General features: G+C 43.4%; 1 protein-coding gene across 2 annotated transcripts in view; it reads right to left on the reverse strand.

Annotated features, from left to right (window-relative positions):
- asic1b (acid-sensing (proton-gated) ion channel 1b) overlaps positions 1-25,848 on the reverse strand; it is a 142,831-nt gene that overhangs the window by 39,933 nt on the left and 77,050 nt on the right. The window contains exon 1 of one of the 2 annotated variants that reach the window (XM_061687523.1): positions 13,163-13,825. The exons of the other annotated variant lie outside the window; for it this stretch is intronic. Coding sequence (XP_061543507.1) covers positions 13,163-13,825 — 663 coding nt within the window. Of the gene's footprint in view, positions 1-13,162; positions 13,826-25,848 lie in introns of those variants that run through there. 2 annotated transcript variants of the gene reach the window in all.

Raw genomic sequence — 25,848 nt, forward strand, 5'->3', positions numbered from 1 at the left:
TTCTTTATTCCTAACATGAAATGTTCCTTATTTTGACATTCATTAACTGCAGGGTTGATTTTAAAAAAAATTTTTTGGGGGTGCCTGCGTAATGAGTTCAACCTTCGGTTGGAGTGTACGCGACGGCAACCAGAGCTCAGCCAATCACCAGCAGTTTCATTTCATCTTTCAGGGTTCATGCAGGATTAAGCTGATTACTGTGTAAGCCTTAATGTCCCTTTGGAGGACAATTAAGTCCTGTGCTAGTGTTTAATTGCACTCAGATGTCAATGGGAAAGTAGCTAGACAGGGTTGGCCAAAAGGTGCTTCTGTACATACCTGGTGATAGAACATGGAAATATATTCTCTCCTGATCTAATTGGAATTGTCTATTACCTCAAGGACATTTATATTATTGACCTGCGTGCTGGCTTTATAGTGACGTTCGCCAGAAAGGACTCCTAATACTTCTGACATTTGGGTACGTTCGCCTTTGCACATCAGCAGAGGCTTGAGTTGAAACACAAGCTAATCTGTCTGGGTGAAGGTCTAATGATGGAATTTTTTAAAAAAATAATACACAAAACAACAAAATATCAGCATGCAGCTTCAGGAATGAGATTGAACAGTTTCTACAAGAAATCCAATCTCAAAGCAAAACAATGTTTTGTTCAGGGACCTTGCAGTCTATTGGCATCAAAACTAGCAACCAGTTTAAAATACACAAACAATTAAAGAGAGGAAACATTGCTGCAATTAAGACTGAATTCAAATATAAATGAAAAAGGATAGAACATTTAAAAAGTCCATTACAAAACCGATTTTTCCTTGATCCCTTGACAGATTACATCCAAACGCACAATAGTGATTCGGTGTTGGAACGTGAATGAATCTGAAAAGAAAGAGTCACGGAATTTAACCCTTTCAAAATTATGACACCTTAAAAGCTCAGTGTTGTAAACATACCGATTTTCCACACCTTCACCGATTCTTAAAATGGTGGAGATAACACAAATGACGGGAAAACGTGTAGCACCCGCTTAACAAGGGGATTCACTGCCACCCGCAGGACTGGAGTGCAACATTGCCACCCTCCACATCATGATTTTTCACACGAGCAAATCAGACGGACACATTTGTTATTGTTTGGCCTTGGCTGTGCTATTTACAACACTGATAATAATCTGTCGTTAAATGTAACAGACTGCTCCCATAGTGGGGTTTCTGTCAAAAAACAAAAAAAACAAAAAAACAACTCTGCCCCTCTATTAGTTTTCATAAAAGGCACTTCCATCAGCATTAAAAAGTCACATCTGTCAGCAAAACTGACATCAGGCAAAATACAATCGACTGCAAACTGAGGGCGATGCACTACGCATTTAAATGCCACTAAATAAGTATTGTTGGTATGCTTGACGGCTCAGAGCTGATGTGAACTTGGTTGCACACTCCATGCAAATGACTGACAAGCATGGCTACACAATATAACAACTCCTACTTGACACTGCATTACCAGCCGCTGGAGCGAGAAGACCAGGGTGCGCGTCGAAAACACACATGCCGATAATTTGGCCGATTTTCAGCATTTTTCCCGATTAGCAGAAGTCTCTGAAATATTATCCAAAGTGACTATCCTGTGGTGTGGGGTGTGTTAAGAGCGATTTCTTTCCTCAGAAAATTATCAGGACTGACAATCAAAAGTGTGACACCTGTTCACTATTTACGATCGCAAATCCTTATGTTTGTGGTCCACGCAGAGTTCTACTAAGTCATGGACTCTGTGCTTGTGACATCAAAAGGAAGGCCAGCCAATCAGGAAGCAACCCGGAGATCGTTGTGTGTGAGTGCGGTGTTGTGTCGGTCATCTCGAGTACACCACAAACGATAAGAGCCGTAAAACACATGGCGATTTTCTTCCTGGAGGTGTCTCATATTTAAAAAATTGGTTAAGATGTTAAAGAGCCTAAAGTGACCTGAGAGATTTGTTTCCAAATAAATTATACATGTTTAAAGATAATTGCCGAAACCTGTGCAAAGATTGAGAACAATGTCGTGCTCAATTGCGGAGCTACAGCATTACTGTTTTTTCACCATTTCAGGTTTCCCGATTTTCGGAACGTGGGCTGCGTGATGCCTCTCCCCCACTATATAAGAACTTGAGCACCTATGTGCGCATCAGTGGTCATCCAGCGCAATTCCAACGTGCAGTTAGCTAGCTACGCCTACACCCCGAAAATGCATCTTCCCTTCGGAGAGTCCGTTGGCGTGGCCGATTTAGAGTGCCCCATTGTGGCTCGTGAGTACGCGCAAGTCAGAGGGAAAGGCAGAAGAGCGAGGGGGGAGGAATGTCAGATGTGACAGCCAGCGAGTGGACGGGGGCTTCGCGCTGGCATAGCTGCTTTAGAGTGCCTCGTTGTCGCGGGGTGAAAAAGCCCTGAGACGTCCCTGTGGGATATATTCCAGTCACCAGAGGCTTTAAGATGATACATTTTCGCAGCTCAAACATGTAGAGATGCGTAGGTAGAAGAAAGTTGGCGTGTGTGTTAGGGGCAAACGCATTTGGATGTCGGACTCCATCCACAGATGGCCGCTGTTTGTGTCTCCTCTGCGTGTGGACGCACTGGACGTTAATCAAAGAGCTACGCCAGGTCCCGACCGCGGTTTCTTCGGCCAGCCTGACAACAGGCTGCCTTCTCTTTGAATCCCCTTGCTGGTGTTCCCAACTCTATTGGAAATGGTGATAGGTACTCAAAAATCTCCTTGATCAATGATTGAGTATATTCCGACAGTTGTCTCAGTAATTAAACATTCATGGCATTGTTTAAAACATAAGGGGGGGGGGGGGGGGGGGGGGGGGGGGGGGGGGGGGAACAGCGAGGCAGCAAAGACTGGGGATTCGATAAAAGCCTTTTTTCCCATATTGAAATGCGCAAGGAACTGCTGAAACACGACACAGAAAAGCATCCGAGTGACAGTCACCGCTACCGACTTCTTCTTCACCGGCTTGCTCACGTCAAAACTGCACGAAACTAGAAAACCACGCGCCCTCCAATTTAATGGATCAGAATGATCTTTATTGGCCAAGTAATGACACTGGATATGAATCCTGTATTTCTTCAGATATTGGTGTTTATTTACTCAACTGCAGATAGGCGGAAGCATCTGCAGGGGTCCTCGGTTTATAATGAAGTTCTGTTCCTACGGCGGCGACGTAACCCAAATTTGAAAATAAGTCGGAATGCGCCATGGTCTATCACGAGCCTACACTAACACACTATATATTCGAAAGAGAAGTGAGCGAGGCAATCTACGTAAAGGTGGAAAGGTGGAAATGAGGTGGTTTACAACACCGCCTATCTCCTGCTTAACATGGACTCTTTTTGTCCATTCCCAAGAAACTTAACAATTCTGCTTTGAGCAAATAACACAAAAGCACAGCCTCTCCTTTGCCCTGGAGGCAGCTCCGCTACCATTTTACAACTGGATGGAATATTAGACTCGTGATGACAGAGAGTGGCTTCCCTGCAAGGATCCTAACGACTGTCGTTTTGCATTCCTAAACCATTTGGTCTTTGGGGCGTGCCTCCGAGTTGGAGCATAAATAGTTGAGTTTTTCCACTCGAACTCACGCTACTCCATCAAACTAAGCCTCGTTGCATGAAATGATGAAGCCTGCGCGGGTAAGAGGCGAAACATCTTCTAAGACAACCAAAACAGTTCCATTGCGATCGATTCAATGTCCTGAAGAATGTACACCGGCTACAAAAAACAACAACAACAAAACACACAAAAAAAATCACGGACCGTATTCATGCTTATCCGCATATTTTAGTGCTCTTTCTGTAGCGAAAGTTATTTAGGCACGTGCCAACGACCGAATCACACCCATGGTTTATAGAGTACAACATCACTCCCTCTAGTACGACATTGCTTCAATAGATTTGTGTTCATCTATCGGTGCCAGTGAGGTGAAGTGATCGGCAGAACCACGAAACCGTTGCCATTCATACAACAGAATAATTCACGGCTTCCTTCGAGTTCATCAGCTTTGTGTTCAATGAAACAGGCCCGGATTTCACAAAGAATAAGTGGAGCAGGGAGAAAATTGAGACAGTATTCCGATTTTTGCTCGGTGGTGTTACATGAGATTTTGCTAATGGAAAATGGATGCCTTAGCGAAATAAAGGGTGGGAAAAGCTGCCCTATTGGAATGTTAGCTTAACAAGGGAGGCGTACAGTAGAGTAGATAGCAAAGGACAGAGTGAAGGCGCGTTTGCTATCAGAGGAGCAGGTGGTGCTCGGCAGGGACCATTTTAGGAGATCATTACGGACGTAATGTGCCGCGAGTCACAAGTGTCACCCGCGTGCCCCCCAATCCTCGCCTCACGTCTGAGGCCGCAAAACTGAATCACAGTCGAGCCGTTACTTTGGCGCTGAAACAATGAGATTCGCACAAAGACTGTTTGAAAAGTTAGCGTCCTTGGATCATTTCAAATGAAATCTAACGTTCGGGAGGGCAAGACAAGGTGTCGTGAATACAACCGAGCATGCGATTTTTATCATAACCAAACAGAACCGAATCGCTCAGCTGCTGTGAAAGGGAGATGAGTTCCTTTTGTCAGAAGCGCAGCGGCAACAGACTGCGATGAAATGAGCAGGGGACACGGCCAATGTGAGACATCAAGACGAATTCGTATCCAGTTTACGATCCTGAGGCAGTCATTTGACCTCGCTAGGAGAAGATGCTTTGCTTTATGAAAAACGTGCTCCCCTATGCGGAAAGCACACACGTTATTCTCGGGGGTATTCGTGCGCAGTGAAAGGCACGCGAATGTAGTGTGACGTAAATATAAAAATGAGAAAAAAAAAAAAGATACACATTTGAAAACGACAAAAATAAATCGGATTTTTTTTTTTTTTAGAAACATTGAAAAGAAAAAGGGAAATAAATGAATAGAATACAAATAAAAGCAAAATACAGAAATGAACAAATTAAAAGAAACATTTAAAACGAAAACGAAATAAAACACACAGTCAATACAAACACAATCAAATACAATCAAATAGTGTAATTATGATGAAAATTACAAAGAAAAGTAAAGCAGAATGAACATAAAATCAAATTCCGTAAAATAGAATAAATCTAAACAAGAACATAAACAGTAACAACAAAAACTAAAGTCAAAATAAGATGCAAAATAAAAACCAATCAAATCAAATCAAAATCACAAAAATAAATCTGAAATACAAATGAAATTACAATGTAAGTTGTTGTTTTCTTTAGCTTGTATGCTATAGTATATCCCGTAACATCATTTCAAGTTATGTTATAGCCTACTATTTTGTTCATTCAAAAAAAAAAAATAAAGATTTCAAGTAATCAAGTCTCCCATAAGCGTACAGTATATGCTGCTATTTTGTACGACCATGTATGGCTTCATTAAAGCATTGGGACTGTGTGGCATCTTTCGATTTACAGCCATGCGAGCGCGCGGCAGACAAACTCTGGATGACGCTGGCAAATTGCCGATTCATCCACGCGGCATCTGCCGGGGAGCGTTTGGGATTTGTGATGAATGGCGTGAAGAAACTCTTCAGTCTCCGAAGGCATGACGCCTCCTGAACGAAGGCCATTCTGCTAAATAAACACTGCCTTTTCTTTTTTCATTTGACATTTACTGATGGAGCATTTTTACTGCGCTAAATACTTCCATTTGTTAGACTTGTGGAGGGGATTTTCAACCGAGGGACAAGTGATGTTGGTCCACCAACCACTTCAGTAGACTGCAGACCAGGAACAAAACAAAAAAAAAAAGAAAATCACCTCCGACAGTGAGAGAGTACTGCAGTTCCTCTCTTACTGTCGGAGGTGAGTTTTTTTTTTTTTTTTGGTATTAAATTCAAAATGTAACGAGACAATACTATTAACTCCACAGACGGCATATATCATTTGTAGTCAATTAAATTGTATGTCAAAGAAGCTGAGAAGCATTTGGTAGAACAGAAACAGTAATTCCTTCTCCTGGTTTTTGCCTGAACATTTGTTGCTTGGCAGAAATCACGATGCCAAACTCAAGTGTCCCCCAAAAGCCAATCGAAAAAAAGGGTCCACATGCCAGCCATGCCCACGAGGCTATTTAATAGTTTATTCATACAGATTCATCTTTGACAGTCCGATCACCGCGCTGTATTAAATATAAAAATTGATATTCAAAAGCAAAACAATCTGTTACGATACTGCAATAATCCCAGCTATTTGTCAGAGCAGTAGACACAGTCTACTAGTAATTGACGCCGCTCCAAAAATTTTTTAATTGTCGAATATATACCCATCCCCCTAAAAAAAACATTGTTCAAAGCCACGTCTAAGCAAATTTTTGCTTGCAGTTGAAAATCGAACATCTCCTTGGTGAGCTGCTCCTGCTTGGAAGTATTATTTGGATTTCATCGTGCTCACTGAAAGCAACGTGTCAGTTGCCAGCTTCCACTTGACTGCCAACGTGTCGACTCGTTAATTCGCTTGGCCGCCCAACGTCCCCCAACGAGCTGAGAAGCTGCTCCACGCTTCCCGAAGATGACCTCTGCGATTTTCGCACCATACGGCTCAAAGTGAGACGTTATCGCCGTTCCAATGTGTGGCTTGTCCTACTGACTAACAACATTAAACAGCCGTGTTTAGCTTTGCAGCAGGAGTTGGATGTTTTTGCAGCTCCATCAAAGGAGGCCGATGATTAACACATTCACTGCCATTGACGGCTTTAGAAGTCAAATATCCATGTTAACTGGGAAGGCTGGCGGTGAATGCGTTAACAGCGGCTCAGGGAAAAACCTGCTTACACTTATTTACATTCATTTGTATCACTTGATCTGTTTGACGACACACAAACTCATTTGCATCCAACGCATTTCTTTCCATCTCACCTGGCGGATGCTTATCTGTATCAAAAGCCTTGGTAACTTCAAAAGGTGTGCATGACTCTCTCTGTGTGTGTGTGTGTGTGTGTGTTTGTCATGTTTGTCTTGTTAGTCAAGAAGAGCAAATGCGAGTATAGTAATAAATTAAAAACTCTCTCTCTCCCTCTCTCTCTCATACACACACACACACACAATATAAATGAATTCATTTAGTTTTTTTGCGTGATTGACTGGAGGAGTTCAAATGAAAAATCCTGAAGCTCGAGGGGTCCAATTTGAAAAGCTAATCATGGTTGCTTTCCTGATGACCAAAAAGAAGGCTGCAGCTCAAATTGTTTGCGCTGCTTTGGGATAGACAGTTAGCTGAAGTAATAGCGGCCCCTGCTGGACAAACTAAAATGACAGGACCTGCAGCTGTTACGACAGAGGATTCTTTTTTTCTTTTTTTTTTTTTTTAAACAGTCCATGGAAATTTATGGGACGCTTAAATTTCTTGAAATTTCTACCCACCTACCCTTCAATCTATTAATCGCACAGAATGCACTAGTCCACATTTTATGTTTTTTTTGTCCAATCAAATAACTTGGTTAAAGTAATATTCAAATATATTTATTTATTTATTTAAATCCTTAATTAACAACGCAATGGAAAATTCCTGGACATGTACCTCACCATTTTCCACCCCTGCGCAACCGTACTGACCTCAACAACAACAACAACACAAAAACATCAATAACAAGTTTTGGGTTCCATTTTGCATGGACACATTTACAATACATTTTTAAATGGTTCTCATACTTTTTACAAGTACCACCTCAGGAAAAAGAAATACATAACCCTCCAAGTACCACCATCATGAGCATTAAAATACAGTGTAGAAGGTGGAAGTATTCATTAAAATAAATAAATAAAGTAAAATTAAAAAAAACTATACTTAAATAATGATTCAATTAAAATGTATTGCACGCAAGTTTAATAAGAATTGTAACTGAATAAATGTATGAAAACAATTCTACGAAAATAAATGTAAATGTGTTGTACTTAAAAGTTACAAAAGGTTGATGAACATATTACCGAAATAAATGTTCGAAAAAGGTTTTAACAAATTCAATGCAAATGTATTCCGCTTAAGTTGTGCAACTCAACAGTATCTGACAAAGGCACTGTAGTATATTAAAAAAAAAAAAAAAAAAAAAAAGTTTAAGCCATTGTAACATTCCGCACAGTTTAAGTGATCGTTCACGTACCATACTTTGAGAGTGACTGTTGAGCATCTTTTTTCGCTTTTCATTCACAGGCAAATGCTCCACGATGACGTACACTTTTAAAGGAAGCCATTAGGCGCTCTCATCAGCCTAATTAGCCTGCTCGGAAAATGGCTGCCGGCCCTGGCCAGACACTCGTCACACATCTTATCCGCGCCTAATTGCTCCGACGGGACCGCGTGCGGTACGGCTCATTTTCACGTAATTATCCTGCTCGGTGACTAAAGTGAATGTTTTCCTCTTGCATTAATGCCACTTTGATGACAAATTTATGAACTGACTAGCAAAAAAAAAAAAAAATGCTAAATTGGCTAACGATAACTGAAAAAAAAAATGCCTCACTTGTGTTTTTTTCACATTACAAGCTGGTGCTTGCTGTAGTCCTCAACATAAAAATGTGTTTGCAATAAGATCATGGATGGGGAATATACTGCACTGCTTCTCAGAATCTGTTGCGACATCGTCGTGAATGCTCACTAATTCATAAAGGAGCTTAAGATCGCAATTAATCAATCAAGACTTTTCTTCTCTCTACATCTTTTGAACATTGCGCAGGTTGAAAAAAAGTAGGAAACCTCTGTTGATAAAGTAACGAGTATTAAAGTACGGGGGGAAGCAGTTTTCAAATGTAGAGAGTAAAACTACAAAGTATTCAGAAAATAAATACTCAAGTACACCCACTTGGGCAATTACGCTATGATGCTAATGATGTGCTGCGAAACCTCTGCAGACTCGTAAAGGAAACAAAGCAGAGCTCCAATTTGCATTTCTAACGCCTTCCGACACAAACAGCTTAAATCTTCGGGAAAGGAGGCAAAAGAGGCTTGAGCAGAACGACATTTCGCTTCCTTCCATAGCGGAGCTGCGCTGAGGTGCCTTGCAAGCGAAGGGACGAACACGAGATGACTTCAAGGTGACAAAACAGCATTACGAAAATGGACTTGTTCAGTGTTTGTATGGAGGGGGAAAGCATTCATCCGGCACGTTATTTGTTTCTTCAAAATCGGCGAAGTTCAATAGATTCATTTTTTTATGCATCTGTCTGTTTGAAAAATAAAATGTGGTATAGCGTGTGTAAACCTAAGCGACAATTCTCGGTCCCTGGGGTATTTTGACGAAAGCCTCTTAATATTTAACTGCAAAAGGATTGCCGATATCTGTCATTCAGCTTCGCCTCATCAAAAACAACATTTCAGATATCCGTAACGACATCGCTGCATTTCGACGCGCACTCGGAATCTCGCCTCGGAAAAAAAATCACGTCACTTTTGCCATTCACGTGTTTGGGGTTTTCCATTGCAGGTATCTACAATTCATTTGAAGACATCCGCTATCTGGAGGTATCCGAAACAGAATTGTAGATATTGACAAGTCATAATTCCACTTTAAGGTATCTTGAATTCACCTCAATTCAAGAGCTCAAACTCATCTTTATTGGCCAAAGTATGTTATGAGACCCTTTGCAGATATCTTCAAGTTTTAGTCGAACGCACACACGAAGCGCATCGACGTGACATTTCCAAAGAGGCCTACGCTCGTCTGACAGCGGCGAGTCGCGTCTGAAACGCTGGACAGGACGTCTGACACAGACGCATGAATATTTCATGCTTGTTGCCGTCACTTTTTCAGCACCGGACGAACGCGTATTGATCGCCTCGCCGACATTTAATCACGCCGATTAGCATGGCGTCAAAGCTATTAAGCATGTTCAGTTCAGCACACGGGATGACCGCAAGTTCAGCATTAGCTGCACTCGCACAATCCGATCAATACTGAACCAATAGTGTACAAGAGTTGCAAATAAAATAATAATGTCATATTTAATAACTAAAACAAAAAGAATCGCTTTAGTCTTTTAGGAAAGTGCAACATCAATAATTTGGTCTGGCTCCATCTGAGTAATAAATGCCCTTGGAAGTTGCGTCCGCACACATGAGTTTTTTTTTTGTCTTTGGTGCCAATTTCAATTTTCGAGTTTAACGTACTGCCAAAAGCATGCCAGAGGCTGAGCTTCCCTGTGTTTGTCTACAGAGTTCCAGTAGAACATGAGACATTACACCTTCTGTCCCTTATCTAATATGTCGGCGCAGGAAATGTATCATCTGAATCCATTACAGCACTACTGGACAGCTGTAAAATGTTGGAAGGAGACTAAGCATATAAATGCACCAGATTTTAGCGCGCTGCCATCGGAAAAGACGAGGCACACGCATCCCAGACTGTTCTGTTGTCATCGTTTGATGGATCTGAGGCTCATCCATCAAACGAGAGGCAGAACAAGAGAGGGGGGGGATTCAAGTCCCCCGCCTCCGACGGCGTTGCCGCTTTCATGAGGCCGATTTGCTTGTCCCAGTCAAAAGAAGGTGATAGAAACAAATTGACTTTAAACGCACAGCGGAAGCGTGACGGCACAAGGTGTAATCCCGTTACTCGTTATTTATTTTAAAAAAAACAAAAAAAAAACGAGACAAGATGCTAACATTCAATGGCTCACAACGCTGTTTTTTCTTTTTCTTTTTTGGGCACATTTTGGCATTTAGCTGTGTTTTCTCGAAATGCCTCACAGCGCCTGGCCACGATCTTTCGTGAGGTAGACGAGGCTGCAATGACAGCGAGCTCGTCGGGGGCTCATTTTGATGACAACGGGAGAAAGGACAGCTCGGATGTGACGGGACGAGGAGGGAGCAGGAAGCGGCGCAAAAGGGAAACGGCTCATATTCTGCACCGGGACGTTAAACTGCGTGCAACCTGAGACGATTTTTGCTTTTGCTTTCTTCCTGACTTCAATGAGGCTACGCACATACTGATTGTTAACATCTTAACCGTTTTTTAAAATGTGAGCGATCCCACACATGAAGGGAGGATGACCATACCTCCACTAGTTATAGAGAATCTCCTCCCCTCCAAACCAAAGGCCTTCGTAGTACCAAGATTGACCTGTGAGAGGCAGCATGGTGCCACCCAGCATTCAGACTGCTGGAAAATACCAAGAGGAAGAGAATAGTCGTAGAACAAAAAACAACAACAACAACAACAACAACAAAAACATGAAGCTAGGCTAACTTTTAACTTATCTGGTAACTACATTGCTCGATCATTGTTGTTGACCACACGGATTTTGTTTTGTTTTTGTGTAAATATTGAACAGGTTTAACGTTTACGATTGTCAGCCCTCATCAATTTCAGAACCGATCAGGGGGGGGGGGGGGGAATTACTCTTCACACACCCCCACATCACAGGATAATCTTTTCTAGACAGCTGATCATTGAACCAAAATGCTCAAATTCACCCTGATCATCATTATGTGTGACATCAAAGTACCTCTAGCCATATGTTGAACATGCAATTTGATATAAAGCCCGTCCGTCTGATGGATAGTTTCTTCCCTGCTCATTATCTGCTATACTCCTTCAATCGTTCAATCAATCTCGAATGACTCTTGCATTAGATCTCTTTTGATGCGCAGGTGTACCTAACAGGGAATGGCCGGGAGCCAAAAAGAAAGCGCGGTGTAGAAAAATGGCTCAGGTGGGGTAGAGTGGTCATCTCCCAACCCGAAGGTTGTGGGTTCGACACTCAGCCCTTGTGACCGTCCGTGTCGAAGTGTCCTCGAGCAAGCTACAAAAAAAAAAAAAAAAAAAAAAAAAAAAAGAATTGACAACGAAACAAGTATGGGCAATGGGGGAAAAAAAACAAAAAAGGGTCAACAAAAATAATAGCGGACAGCTGTGGCTGCCAAAAGTTGAGTTGACTTTAATTGAAAAGAGTTTCATTAAAAAGCCTCATCTGTGTTATCCTCTCCAGTGATTTGTTTGAAAGCATTTCCATGGAAGCCATAAAGCAGTCAGCGGGTTCCAGAGCGTTCTCGAGGCAGGCTTCAGTACTCTGGAATACCCTACCAGCGGAAATTAGAGTGGCTACCTCTGTAGAATTTTGGCCTGTTTTACTGCCGCTTGTGGCGATGATCGAAGCGCAGCTGTTGCTCTGGACCAAACGGGACTTTGGCACCTCGTTTGGTTGCGCTGTTTCTTTATGGATCGCGTCTATGTCATCTTCGCACTTGTTGTGCTTGTCTTTGATTATGTGAGGCATCCTTGGGTTTCATGAAAGGCGCTATATAAGGTGATACTATTATTATTATTACTGACGTATTAATATAGCTCACTTGCACATCAACTCATCGTCCCACTCACTGGGTTAAACTGCAGTCAAAAAAAAAAATCCACATACTGTAGAATGGATGTATAGAACGAGCCTTTCACTATTCTGCAGAAAACCAACAAACCGGAGCAAACAAGGATCACTGGTCTCAAATGTCATCACGTCATCACATTTGTCATTTACACAATGATGTAACCGGAGCTCATGTTGCCGTTATTGGCATTCTGAACGCGGATCTCCGTGCTTTGACAAAAGGTCAAAAAGAACATCAATGCCGACCAATAGCCGAACGCTGTCATTGCAGTACTGTTACTCTGGATTCCATCCATGCTGTGGTATGCAACATGCAAACTCGACACAGGAGGGCCAGAGTCGAGACTCTAACCGAGAACCGCTTGACTGTGCGGCAGATGTGCTAACCACGATAGTACCATGCGGCCGTGTTCTATAAAAGGCAAAAATGTGTGCCGAGCTATCTGCTCAGAGAAAACGCTCGCAAGCACAGGAAGCACAAGCCAAGTGCCCAAAGGAGATCCAGAGCTGAGAATGAACCCCGGACCTCAGAACTGTGGGCCATCGCAGTAGATATTTGTATGGAAAACACTTCTCGGCAATGGCATAAAACTATCGATTGAAAATTAGTAAGTAAGGTGGTAACGTAGCCTTTTTGTGCCGAAGGATGACGTATTCTTATGCCACTGCAAAAATGACTTCGTTGCACCATTTACTAACCTCGACGCATCTTACGTCAGTACCGTCGTAAACTGAGGAGTGCAATTTAATCCAGAAACAGAGAAGAATAACTTGACTTCTTGCCCGAGGGTCCGAGAGGAAGCCCTACCTCCCGAAAGTTCTCCGGGCCACATTCCAAGCCCCTGAAGTTGCACTCCAGCAGAATGTCTTCGATGCGGTGCCGGGTGCGGTTGTAGAACTCGTCCAGGCTGAAGCGAGAGCCCGGCGGGCGGTCGGCCTCCGGGGCCAGCGGGAACCCTGGCGCCATGCCTTCCTCGAAGCCCAGCAGAGGGCCCATGAAGATCAGGTCGCTGTAGCTTATCTGCGACTTGCGCACGAAGTTGTAGTTGCACAAGGTGACGGCCGGGAAGGTCACGTTTTTGGCCACCTTCTCGTCCAGCATGGTGACGTAGTCGTACCGGAGGTAGGAGATGATGCGGTCGGCCACTTGGAATAAGAAGGCGGACAGTGCCATGATGAAGACCACCGCCCACAAACGCCGCCGGACGCCGAACTTCTTGTTCTCCACGAACACGTGGTTGGCTCCGTGAAGCGAGCAGCCGCTGAAGAAGGTCGCCAGGTCCTCCACCTGGCCCGTACTGTCCTCCTCTTCCTCACAGTCGTCCGTATGACTACAAGCGTCCGGGAACTCCCGCGAGTCTCCGTAACCCCTCGTAACCCTTTTGTAGTGATCGTCGAAACCCTCCTTGCCGTAACCTCGGTCTTCATCATCGCCAGAAAAGGAGATGGTGCACATGATCCGGACCGGCATTGTGGATTGATAAACTAGCACTGTCTAGTGTCTTAAAATCCCAGCAAGAGTCAAACTATCAACAAGAGAATTGAAAGACAAACCTCGTCAAATCTTCAAAATCCTAAAGTCCAACACAGGAACTGATTCTAACACCAAAACCAGGTAAAGCTGAACATCAGAGCACCATCACTCCTCACTTCAACTGTGAATTGAGACGCAGATGCTTTGCCCTTGGGTCTCCGGGGCAGATCCCGCCATCCCTCGGAGTAAGTTGGAAAGAGAGGAAGACTGCGATAAGGAGAGGGAGGAGGGAAGGAGGAGGGGAGGACACCCAATACTCCCGCAGGGCCTGGCTGCAGGTCACCACAGCTTGGGGCAGAATTTCACCGTTTACTGGAATTTGTTTTTAAAAAAACCTCGACGCAGTGTCTGTTCAAGAAAGGCGGCCAGTGTGCAGTAGCAAAAAAGCAAGCGTTTAGTTCACCGCGCTTACACTTGGCGAGTGAAGCTCATCACGTCCTGAAACGTGCGGTATGGACCGTTTGCTACCGACGTCCCGGACAAAAATCTTGTAGAGATCATCGGAGTTTGAAAGACATTTTTTCAAAATCGGGTGCATCGATCGGCCCGTCATTCTGTACACATCGCAATCCGCTCGTCTCGGTCACATGAATACGATACGTAAAAAAAGTCAGTCCACAAACTAGCACGAGAGAGATAGATGTAACGCTTCCTTTCCTGACCGAAAGGAAGCGTTACATTTGCCCCCCCCCCCACACACACACACGAGACGACCTATCGAAGCAACCGCCGAGAAGGGAAATTGAAGGAATTAAATCAAGGCCTCCATTCGCTCATTATTACCACGCTAATGACTCATTTTACCAACACAACCCCCGCCCAGTGACTGCACACAGGCCCACTTCAATCACATCAACTGGAATCAAGTACAAGCAGTGGCCCGGAGGGGAAAAGAAACACCTCAAATTGATCCTATCAAATATGGAGTCACATGCAGCTCGGATGATATGAAAAGGCAACGCGAGATCCAGCTGCATTGATCCAGCTCCCCATTAGGAGCGACGTTCCGAAACATGACGGTGCCACAAGATGAAACTTCGCATGCTTTCTCTCATCTCCATGCTGGAAACCTGTGGAGCACTTTTAACCCAAGTTGATCCATTCTTGGGACGGCGGTTCGAAAAGCAGAAGTTTGGGTCAACATGTGTTTCGAAGCGACAGCGAGGAAAATAAACTTGACGATAAGAGCTCAAACAAAAAGGAGATTTAGCCTGGATCCAACTGCCGTGTGGGACGTTTGCTCAACGGCGTTCGGCGAAAGCCTCCGCTTCCTGAATATCTATTTGAGCTCGCTGGTTAGCAACCAGCATGCGGCCTGTGATAACGTGAAGGCAAGTGAACAGCCCGGAATGGATTTCCACAGCCCAAAAAACTGAAAAATATGCATTTACACTTACTGTCTGAAATGTATTCATGTTAGTTATATATATATTTATATGTATATACATATTTTGTTTTCGTGCTCTCTCTCGCTCTCTCTCTCTCTCTCTCTCTCTCTCTGATATTGTATCATCACTTTGTTGCATTACAAGATGTCTGCGATTAGCCATCCTGGTTGTATTTGAAAGTGAGCTAATACTTAACCTAATTTAATTTTAATCCTAACCTATCCATTTAACCGGAGCCTTAACCCAAACTGTGACCCTTCAACCCAAACCCTTATCCCGAAATCTCAATTTTAACCCTCACCATGTTCCTTCAACCCAAACCCTAACCACTACCTTAATCCTAAAAAGAAAAACCTCTCCCTAATCTTCAGACGTAATTTAAACCAAAACCCGTATATTTAACAATCCCCAGTGTTAACCCAAATCCCGACATTTTTTTTTATTTTTTATTTTTTTTTAAATACCAACATTTAGCACATCATGCCTCTGTGTTCTGAAACGGAGTACCTATTTATATCCACAAGGGGGCAGCAGTAACACATTTAATCGTGCAGAATCCTTCAAGGGACAAAATTTGACATGACAACGCCGGTTCTATAGTCAGATGTGCAAAAAGACGACAAGTAATGTCAACAGCAATTATCACATTCAATACTACACTACAATTTTTTGACATAAATAGTATTACATGTTGCGTTGGTTGTGTTGTTAGATTGAGATGTGGTAGGAGGGGGAAAAAAAAAAAGGCATTTACCTCATGGTGAGATGATGCTTAAGTGCTGCGATAAGGGTTTAGGCCCAGGATTAGGTTGCGTTCGACATCATCATCGTCATGATTATCATCTCCAACATGTGCACCTAATTTTTCCATCAAACCTCATCGCTTTACAAAATGCATTAAAAAGCACCGGAAATGAAATGCTTCTTTTTGTGTGAATTCTCAGTTGAATCCTGGGAAGAGAGGAAAGAGCTCTTTAAGGGGAATGGTTGAGAAAAATCCCAATGAATTAGTTAAATTAAAATCTGATTGTTTTTTATTCAAATCAGATTTTTTCCCCCAATTTAAATAGTCTTATTTTAACCAATTAAATATCGCATGACTAAGCTAGACTCCCAGAATACTCAAGTATAAAATGTATTACAGTAATTACCTACATATTGGCGGTTCACTATTCACCTATTTGCGTTTTTTTTTTCTGTCAATACTATTCCCATTTATTCCCATAAAAAAAAAAAACTTGCCACCAAAGCCCTATTTAAATAGAAATTGGTGTCAAGGAAGTATGTTAAAGTGATGTCTCAATTGAGAGACAAGCTTGGTATGTCAGGGAGGAGCTAAGTTTAGCCTGGGTTGTATGTACAAGTTACAGAGTCTTTGCAATATGTGCATTTATGTGAGTATTTGTGGTCCATTCATTTGAAATCAAATCTTTTACAGTGGTACCTTGACTTAAGGGTTTAATTTGTTCCCTGACTAAGCTTGTAAATCAATTTACTCGTCTCAAATTGCAAGTGAAATGCAGGATGCTGGGTGGGCAGATGTTGTGGTGTTCTCTGCTGCCATCTAGCTGCGGCATATCTGAAGCTCGCTCGTGACGTGGGGGGGAGAAATTGGCATTTAGCTGTGTTTTCCCCTGAAAGCTCGTAATTTCATGCACTCTTAAAACAAGGCGCCACTTTTTTTTTATTTTTACAGGTAATGTTGTAAGATGAGTTTGAAATGATATTCAATTGTTCAGGGATCATAGTTTGCTGTATGTTTACATTTAAATCAAGCAACTCTTGCTTGGGTGTACATTTTCAAGTCAAAAGATGGCAGTGTGGCTATTTAAGAGGCCGCTGTCATAAACCGACCCCCCCCCCCCCCCGCCCCCCTAAACATCCACCACCCACATCCACACCCCCCTCCTCCACCCCGGGCTGGGATTTCAACAAGGCCACGCACTTGGCCGTGGTCAGACACAGTGGAGAGCGGGACCAGATGAGAGGGGAGAACGTGAACGCTCTCCTTTCAAGTCGATTTCCTTACAGCCAGGCTCAACCTGCCGTTGCCATGGTTACATCCGGGTTGTCAGCGAAAGGGCGAGAGAATTAGGATGCGCCCATGCCATCGCTGTGCATCGAGTCACACGCACATGCACACAGATTCGGTGGCGAGATAATCAAGATCGCCAAACGGCGCGCAGACGCGAGCGCGATATTGCTTGCTCCGAGGCGATCGATAGCCTAGCGTTCATGCGCTCAGATTATTAGGAGTTGGGCACCGCATGAATTAGACAGGCGTAAACAAGCACAGAGATGCAGAAAACTAATATTCTACCCTCGCCTTCCAACAAATGGCGCACTCTCCGCCTCACTGGGAAAAAAAATAATAACAATAAGTACAGAAATGACTTATCTCTGACAGCCATTGTGGCCTAAAGCCCATTTCTCATTTAAAACAGTACAGAGGTTGCAGTCCAAACACTAAAGACACTAAAGAAAGAGAAAATGATCTATACAGGCTGGCCAGACAGAGGGATAGAGATGGGAAGGATGTGCAGCAAGTTAGGGTGATTAAGGATAGAGATGGAAATATGTTGACTGCTGCCAGTAGTGTGCTAGCTAGATGGAAAGAATACTTCGAGGAGTCGATGAATGAGGAAAATGAGAGAGAAGGCAGAGTAGAAGAGGTAAGTGTGGTGGACTAGGAAGTAGCAATGATTAGTAAGGGGGAAGTTAGAAAGGCCTTAAAGAGGACGAAAAATGGAAAGGCAGTTGGTCCTGATGACATTCCTGTGGAGGTATGGCAGCATCTAGGAGAGGTGGCTGTGGAGTTTTTGACCAGCTTGTTCCCTAGAATGCTAGTGCGTGAGAAGCTGCCTGAGGAATGGAGGAAAAGTGTGCTGGTGCCCATTTTTAAGAACAAGGGTGATGTGCAGAGCTGTGGGAACTATAGAGGAATAAAGTTGATGAGCCACACAATGAAGTTATGGGAAAGAGTAGTGGAGGCTAGACTCAGGACGGAAGTGAGTATTTGTAGTATGGTTTCATGCCTAGAAAGAGTACCACAGATGCATTATTTGCCTTGAGGATGTTGATGGAAAAGTACAGAGAAGGTCAGAAGGAGCTACATTGTGTCTTTGTAGATCTAGAGAAAGCCTATGACAGGTACCCGGAGAGGAACTGTGGTACTGCATGCGGAAGTCTGGAGTGGCAGAGAAGTATGTTCGAATAATACAGGACATGTACGAGGGCAGCAGAACAGCGGTGAGGTGTGCTGTAGGTGTGACAGATGAATTTAAGGTGGAGGTGGGACTGCATCAGGGAGCAGCCCTGAGCCCCTTCCTGTTTGCAGTGGTGATGATGGGCTGACAGATGAGGTTAGACTGGAATCCCCGTGGACCATGATGTTTGCAGATGACATTGTGATCTGCAGTGAAAGTAGGGAGCAGGTGGAGGAACAATTAGAAAGATGGAGGCATGCACTGGAAAGAAGAGGAATGAAGATTAGCCGAAGTAAGACAGAATATATGTGCATGAATGACACGGGTGGTGGGGGAAGAGATAGCAAGGGTGGAGAACTTTAAATACTTGGGGTCGACCGTCCAGAGCGATGGTGAGTGTGGTCAGGAAGCGAAGAAACGGGTCCAAGCAAGTTGGAACGGGTTGAGGAAGGTGTCAGGGGTGTTATGTGACAGATGTATATTGGTAGGAGGATGATGAGGATGGAGCTGCCAGGCAAGAGAGCTAGAGGAAGACCAAAGAGGAGGTTGATGGATGTCGTGAGCGAAGACCTGAGGACAGTTGGCGTTCGAGAGGAGGATGCAGGAGGAGGGGGAGGCTTACGTGGAAAAGGATGACGCGCTGTGGCGACCCCTAAAGGGACAAGCCCAAAGGAAAAGAAGAAGAAGAGAGGTGGCAGTCCAAAGTTTCAAGATAAGGCTGATTGCAAGGGGGTGGGGGGGTTATGGGGGGCATGTCACGGGCAGAAAAGCAAGGGAATTGCCTGCGAAGCTGGGATCACGTACAGGCAGGCTGGGGGAGAGCACACCACTTCGAGCCTTTCACGAGCAGGAGAGCAAACACTTGAGAAAAAGGAGCAGACGCCGGCCAGAGCCGTTCATCTTCGAGCTCGTAAAATGGGCTGTCAAAAAAAATCAACAGGCAAAAATCGACAGAAGTGAGGAATCACTAAAGCATCTTGATAGCTAAAAAGCTTTTCAAAAAGCATTCAAACTACAACCAAAATTGGAATAATCAAACTGATTAGAAGGCATACACAAAAAAGCTACCCATCTGTCTCCTAAAAGGATTCCCAACCACTGCGCTGTGGGAAATCATGCATTTTCATTTAATCAGTCCGAAAAACTATTTATTTACTACAAGTAATGTCTTTATCTATGCCGGCGACATGTAACGGCAGGCATACGGTTAATGCTCTTAAAACCTGAAGTCCTTGAAAACTAATTCAGCAATTTGCCCCAATTTGCTGCTTCAAGCCAAAATGGACGACTTCCTGTTCAATTTTAGGCATGGATTCTCCAGACTTTTTCGTGTGCCCTGTTTTGATAGACGCCCACAATTTCATTTTGATCGATGAAACTGGTGTCGGGGGCTTATATTTTCTAACATTCAATGGGGCGCTACTAAATGAGTTTTGGGCTCAGGATCCTTAAAATACATTTTGTCACCGGGATCCAAGTGTGTGCAAAAATTGTTTTTTGGGCATGTTGAGACCCCTAAAAAGGCAAATCATTTGTAGGAAAGAATAACTTCAAAAATATGATTCCAAGATTACCCACTTGAGCTGATGGGATTCCACAAACTGGCCAATATGATTTTGCACGTAATACTGAAATCCCTGACAAATGTGCAACTTGGACAACTTGATGCAAATATTTTGGCCATTATATATATTTCGGAGCAGATGGCGACATCATCCTTTGAGAAAAATACCCATCAAACTCCATGTGACTCAAAAAACTGCAGACAGTAAGTTGCACACAAACAAACAAAAAACACAAAAGGATGATGCAGTGGACAGGTCACTGGTTGCTTGTAAAAATTTGTGCGACATGACCATTTGACCTTGGCGACGTACTAAGCGCAGAAGGATCTGCTGCCTCATTCAGCAGAGAAGGCCGAGGAGAGGCGGCACGAACGCTGTGAATACGACGCCTGCGCTTTACGGAATTCCGCATGGTTTTGCTATCACGGTGACAATAACACAACAAAGAGTGGCATTTCTTTTTTGAATTAACAGTCGCAAGGGAAATTCATGAGACAACGCATTTTTTCCCCTCTAAGGAATTCCCACAGTTATCGTCAATCTTTAATTACAGCGATACCACACATTTATTTAACATCTAGTGCTACTATTGCTCAAATTCCAATCCCATTACGCCTGTTAGTTGCGCTAATTGTTTTGAGTACATGACAAGCAAAATCCTCCTGAAGATGGGGGAAAACTTTAGTAACACAAAAGTCAGTGATAGCTATGTGCCTCAACTCCCACGTCTTCATTATTAAAATGTTCACGAGATAAAGCTAACAAGGCAAGGAGAAGCCGCCATTCCCGCTGCTGCCCGAGCGTCGCGAACAACACTTCTCCCTATCAGCAAATCTAGTGAGTGAGAGATTTAATTATCATTTAATTTGGTGTAAGAACAAAGTAGCTGTTGGGGAAACAGCTTAAGTCCATTAAACTGTGCTTGTCATCACTTTATTAAACAAGTTCGTAAGCGCCGGTGGCGTTCTTTTCCAGCTGGGGTTCGAGTCGAGGCAGAAAAATCACTTTCCAACAATGAACGACTTATTTATCTGGCCGACCATCTGATTAGGATCAGCGCTAAATCGTAGAACAGGATGGATAGATGGATGGATGGATCGATGGAGGAGTTTTTTGTGCGCGAAGGAAATCGAAATAAAACTAACCTGTTTTGGTTTTAAGTTTTCCGTCGTTTCAGTTCAAGACAGCGGCAGTCAATCACATTCTGGTGCCTATTGTTTACAAACATTATGTTTTCGAGAAAATAGATATAGATTGTCCAGATTGCAGCCTGTGAGTGCCTGAAGAGCTGCTCCAAACAAGGATAGTCAAAGTTTTTAAAGGGCACGTGGTGCATCCCAAGCGGTGTTTCCCCGTTCCTGACAGGCTTGTAAATTGTCATGATGCTTATCTGCTGATGATGCGCAGCTGGCGGCGGAGCTTTCACTTCCAGCAAGACCGGCGACAGAGACAATAAAGACAGAGCGGCGGCGTTAACGTCGCTGGAAATTACCGCCAGATGGCATTTCACAGGCGACGACCGTCGGCGGCGGTGGAATAAAACCGGTGACGAGACGCCGTCACTCAGCTCTAATGGGAGCGGAACCCGGTACACGGCTCACTGGCGGACATTCTGATTGGTTCCGAGGGTCGGCAGCGGTGTGTCTCTGAATGCGATTATCGCTCGCGCCGATCCATTACGGACTGGTTGCCTCTCTTCTTTCTTCTTGACCTTTTCAAATTAGCCTTTGCCCTTTTCATTTTCTGTTCTGAGTGGCTTCTTCTCGCTACTTTCAGTCAAGGCAAGAAAACAACATTAAGAAAATTAGAGTGGCACACAACTATTGTTTGGTAAAAACGGAGATTTGGATCTCTCTATAATTCAAGGAGAAAGCATGTGAATGGGCCATCCTGCTAGGGCAATCTGAAGTTGTACAAATCCCAGTTTGACAAAAAATTTCAGGGAAAATGTAAACAAATGAAGTGAGCATCTAAAGTTAGTTCGTATTAGAAGTGCGATTAAAAAAATGGAAATGGAACTGATTGCCACATAGCTGTCGAGTTAGGGACCATAGCATTACGTGCATCAGTGTCTTGCTACTTAGTAATAAGTTCAAGTGCTAAGACTGTAAGTGACTCAGTAAACTGCCTCGAGGGTTAACACCAAGACTATGAATGCGATTCGTTAGCCTATACGTGGCGTTTTGCAATGTGCGATAGCATAAACCTTAAACCTATAAAGCAAAGCCTGGGTTGTTAGTATTAAGTTACAGAGAGTATTCAAGTTCACACACATTTCCGGCGGGGCATTTTATTATTTTTTAACATTTTTAATTAAAAAAAATAAATAAATGAATCTGGAAGCCATTTTATTTGTTAGGGTCATTTAAGATGAATTTGAAATGATATTCAAGTTCTTTGGGGTATTACCTTTTGAGGTGGGGGGTATTATTTCAAAAAAAAAATACATTCAGTCACATGCCTTTAAATATTGCTTAAGTGGGGACGAAGCACAAAGGGCTCATTACGAGGAAGAGCAAATGTGCTGGTTTTGAATTTCTTACACAGTAAACAACAGACGGGGCAAATTACGTGACATCATTATTTTTCTCCAGGCACACTCGCCCCATCACATTTTTATCAGGGATATTATGAATTCTGCTCCAAACTCGGGACTGTGGGTGAATCATTTTTTATGGTGGGTCCAAGTCATTAATTTTGCACGGCTCTAAAATAGGACTGGGCTTGCGGAATTGAGGCAACTTTTTTTTCTTGTCGTCACAAAGGCACGAACGAGCGCTCTGTTGCTGATTTAAAGTCAGCCGTGCGGTTTCAGCCTAGTTGTCGGAGGAAGTTTACGGCGTGCGTTCCTGCAATTTTATGTGACACTTATTGTATGTCACCAACAAATCCCGCTGACTCTGTCATCACGAGGCACTAATTAAAACAAAGTCAGGGTGACTACGTCCTCTTTTACTATGTTTTTGGATCATGTTTTCCTTGACGGGGTATATGCTTTGGATTATGGGCTGTTCCGAAAAAAAAAAGGATCGCTTTTTGTAGCGAGCAAGTCGTGGAATTACGGGAAGAAAGTGAAGATGGAAGAGTAGTAAGAAAACACGACACGCTCTTAACGGGCAGCTTATAACTAGATTATTGGGAGTACCTCTACTTATTTAGCAAGAAGCGCCAATACACACACAAGATGCCTTGCTCGTGACTTTTTAAATCATTTGCTAACTGGATTACAATGAGTAAAGCCAATTACGTAATTGAATGAGGTTGCTACTTAGCATGAGCTCCTGCTACGTTGCTTCTTTTTGAGACAAACAGCAGACAAGTCCAGCTAATGTTAGCTGCTTGAATGATTAGTTTCTTCATCACCGCTGATTGCGAAAAGAATCAGGAAATGTGTGCATTTATGGGGTTCACGAGCACCATAAAGAAAGGAAAAAGCCGTTTTACCGATCGACATTAAACTGGATGTCAATGTCCAACATAACAGGACGCACGAAAATGAACACAACATCTGTGATTTTGGTTTGAAGCAGCCATTTTTGCTCGTTCTTCAGTACTTGTACTTCGACTCGGGAATCTTCCCAAATAAGCCCCAATCAGAAGCAGGTATCCGAGACAGATTGGCAACGGTAAAAATCTTGCCTGTCTAATAGTGAGACAAGATATCAATTAGTATTTGGAGGAGTTGACATGAAAAAAAAGTCACGCCTTAGCAACCGTAAAGTTACCAAAAAAGTTCGCCCCGGGCACTTGTTTCAACCATTGAAATTGAGTGGACATGAAATGGTGCGAGGGTCCAATAATTACACCTTTAAGTCGTATTTAATTTTAGTGAACAGTAGTTAACTTGTCTTTAAAAATGATATGACAGAAGTGTTAAAATGTTATCTAAAACATCGTCTCAGTTATCTCAATGGAAAACCTTTCCCGTTTTGTTGTACCCAACCCGACAAATCCTTTGCCCGTAACGCCGCGAGAGCGCTGCTGACACGGATCGCTCTTTAACGAGCTGCGGAGGAGTTCACAGATTGACGACGAGCCATCAATTTGGGAAGATTACGCAAAGGACAGGTCCTGACAAGCGCTTGCGACACGAGATTTACCATGCGCTCATCCCGAAACGAGGATCTGGCTGCTGATGAAACGGGGCCAAATCGATAAAGCTTTGCCGGTTCCCATACTTTCTTTGGGGAAAAACAAAAACAAACAAAAAAAAAAGAGTGGTGGGAGATTTGGGACACGTCTCGCTGGAGGAAATGAATAAACACGAGGAGGCGTGAGGGAGCTGGCGTGTGGCGTGCGCGGCGAAGGAGAGGGCCAGCGTTAATTCCGCCTGATAGGACGGCTCACACCGAGAGAGGGAAGGTCACCGCTCATCATTCCCGACATCATCCTGCCTTTCATCTCTTTTGCTGCAAAGGAGCGGTTGAAAAGAATATCGCAATGAGGCCTTTTATTTCTGATTGCGGCTGGATTTACACGGCATGTTTCAAGTCTTAGTCTCTTCGCTTGTACTTAAGTAAAGCGTTTGAGTACTTCTGTCATCTCTGGGCACTTGAAATGTACATGGAAACAGACAGTCAAAAACAATCAGATTTAGTCCTGCAATTGGAATTTGGCCACTTGGACCTGCGGTGTAAATCCAACCTTGCACTCACAGCTTCACCAGACACGTACCAGGATTTAGAAAGGATACAGTAGGATTTATAGGTGAGGGAATGCAGTTTGTGTATTAGGAAGGGCAAAGCCAAACAGCATCTGCGTCAACAAGAGGCAGTCATTAAACCGCGGCCCGGCGATTGCGGGCGGTGACAGCTTTAAGCGGTCGGGTGCGTAAACGCGTGCCCAATTTACACGCCGGATGATATTTGCATCATAGAGATTCCTCGGTGAGAACACAGCTTATGGAAGTGCAGCATCTCCTCTTATCTGACTGATAACACAAGACGCTCCTCTTCTACCAGCATCTCCCCACCCTCCTGCTACTTTTTTTTTTTATAAATTCTCTGCCTCCAGAGTAAGCTCCTTATTTTTCAACCCGCGATGAATAATGGATCTGACAGCCTAAATTTGGTTACACGCCTGCATTTTATTACATGAATATCACTGACAGAGCTTGGTATTAACACCAGCGAGGTCTGCATGAAATGCTCTGCGGTTGCTTGTGTAAACAACTCATAGGACACAAGTTGACATGTACAGGAACCTCTAGGTTTGATTATTCCGAATTCTGTCAGCATCTGGAAAATAGGATGTCTCTTGGGCATGCCGCACGTTGCGACGCGCTCGATTACAACTCAACCGGGCAATCGCGTAAAAAAAATACAGTCGGCGAGTCACACCCGCACACCAGGCGATTGACCCTCGCACACATAAGCAACTCGGTGCACCAGGAAAACCTGCTTCCTTGGCGTTCTTAACAGGAAACAACCTTTTGAGGCGCCACATTTACTGCATTGTACTAATTCTTTGAACCACAAACAACATGGCGAGATTGTCAAAGAAGAAACGGCTTGCCCTGCCCGCTGAAGCTCTATTATAAGAATAAAAAGAGAGGGAACGGGCGAGAAAGGAGAAAGTGTGGCTATTTGAGAGGCTACGGAGGATGATTGCCCCATTCATTGGCAGCACTCGTGCATTATGGTGACAGAGACTCACCACGCTTTACGTTTTAGCCAAAGTTATATGAAATTATACATATAGTTAAGTATTATTTAAAAAACACTATATATATATATATATATATATATATATATATATATAATTTTAGAATTGCTTCAAACGCCTGTACAGTCAGTGTACGT

The sequence above is a fragment of the Phycodurus eques genome, chromosome 10 (assembly GCF_024500275.1).
Source record: "Phycodurus eques isolate BA_2022a chromosome 10, UOR_Pequ_1.1, whole genome shotgun sequence".
NCBI lineage: Eukaryota > Metazoa > Chordata > Actinopteri > Syngnathiformes > Syngnathidae > Phycodurus > Phycodurus eques.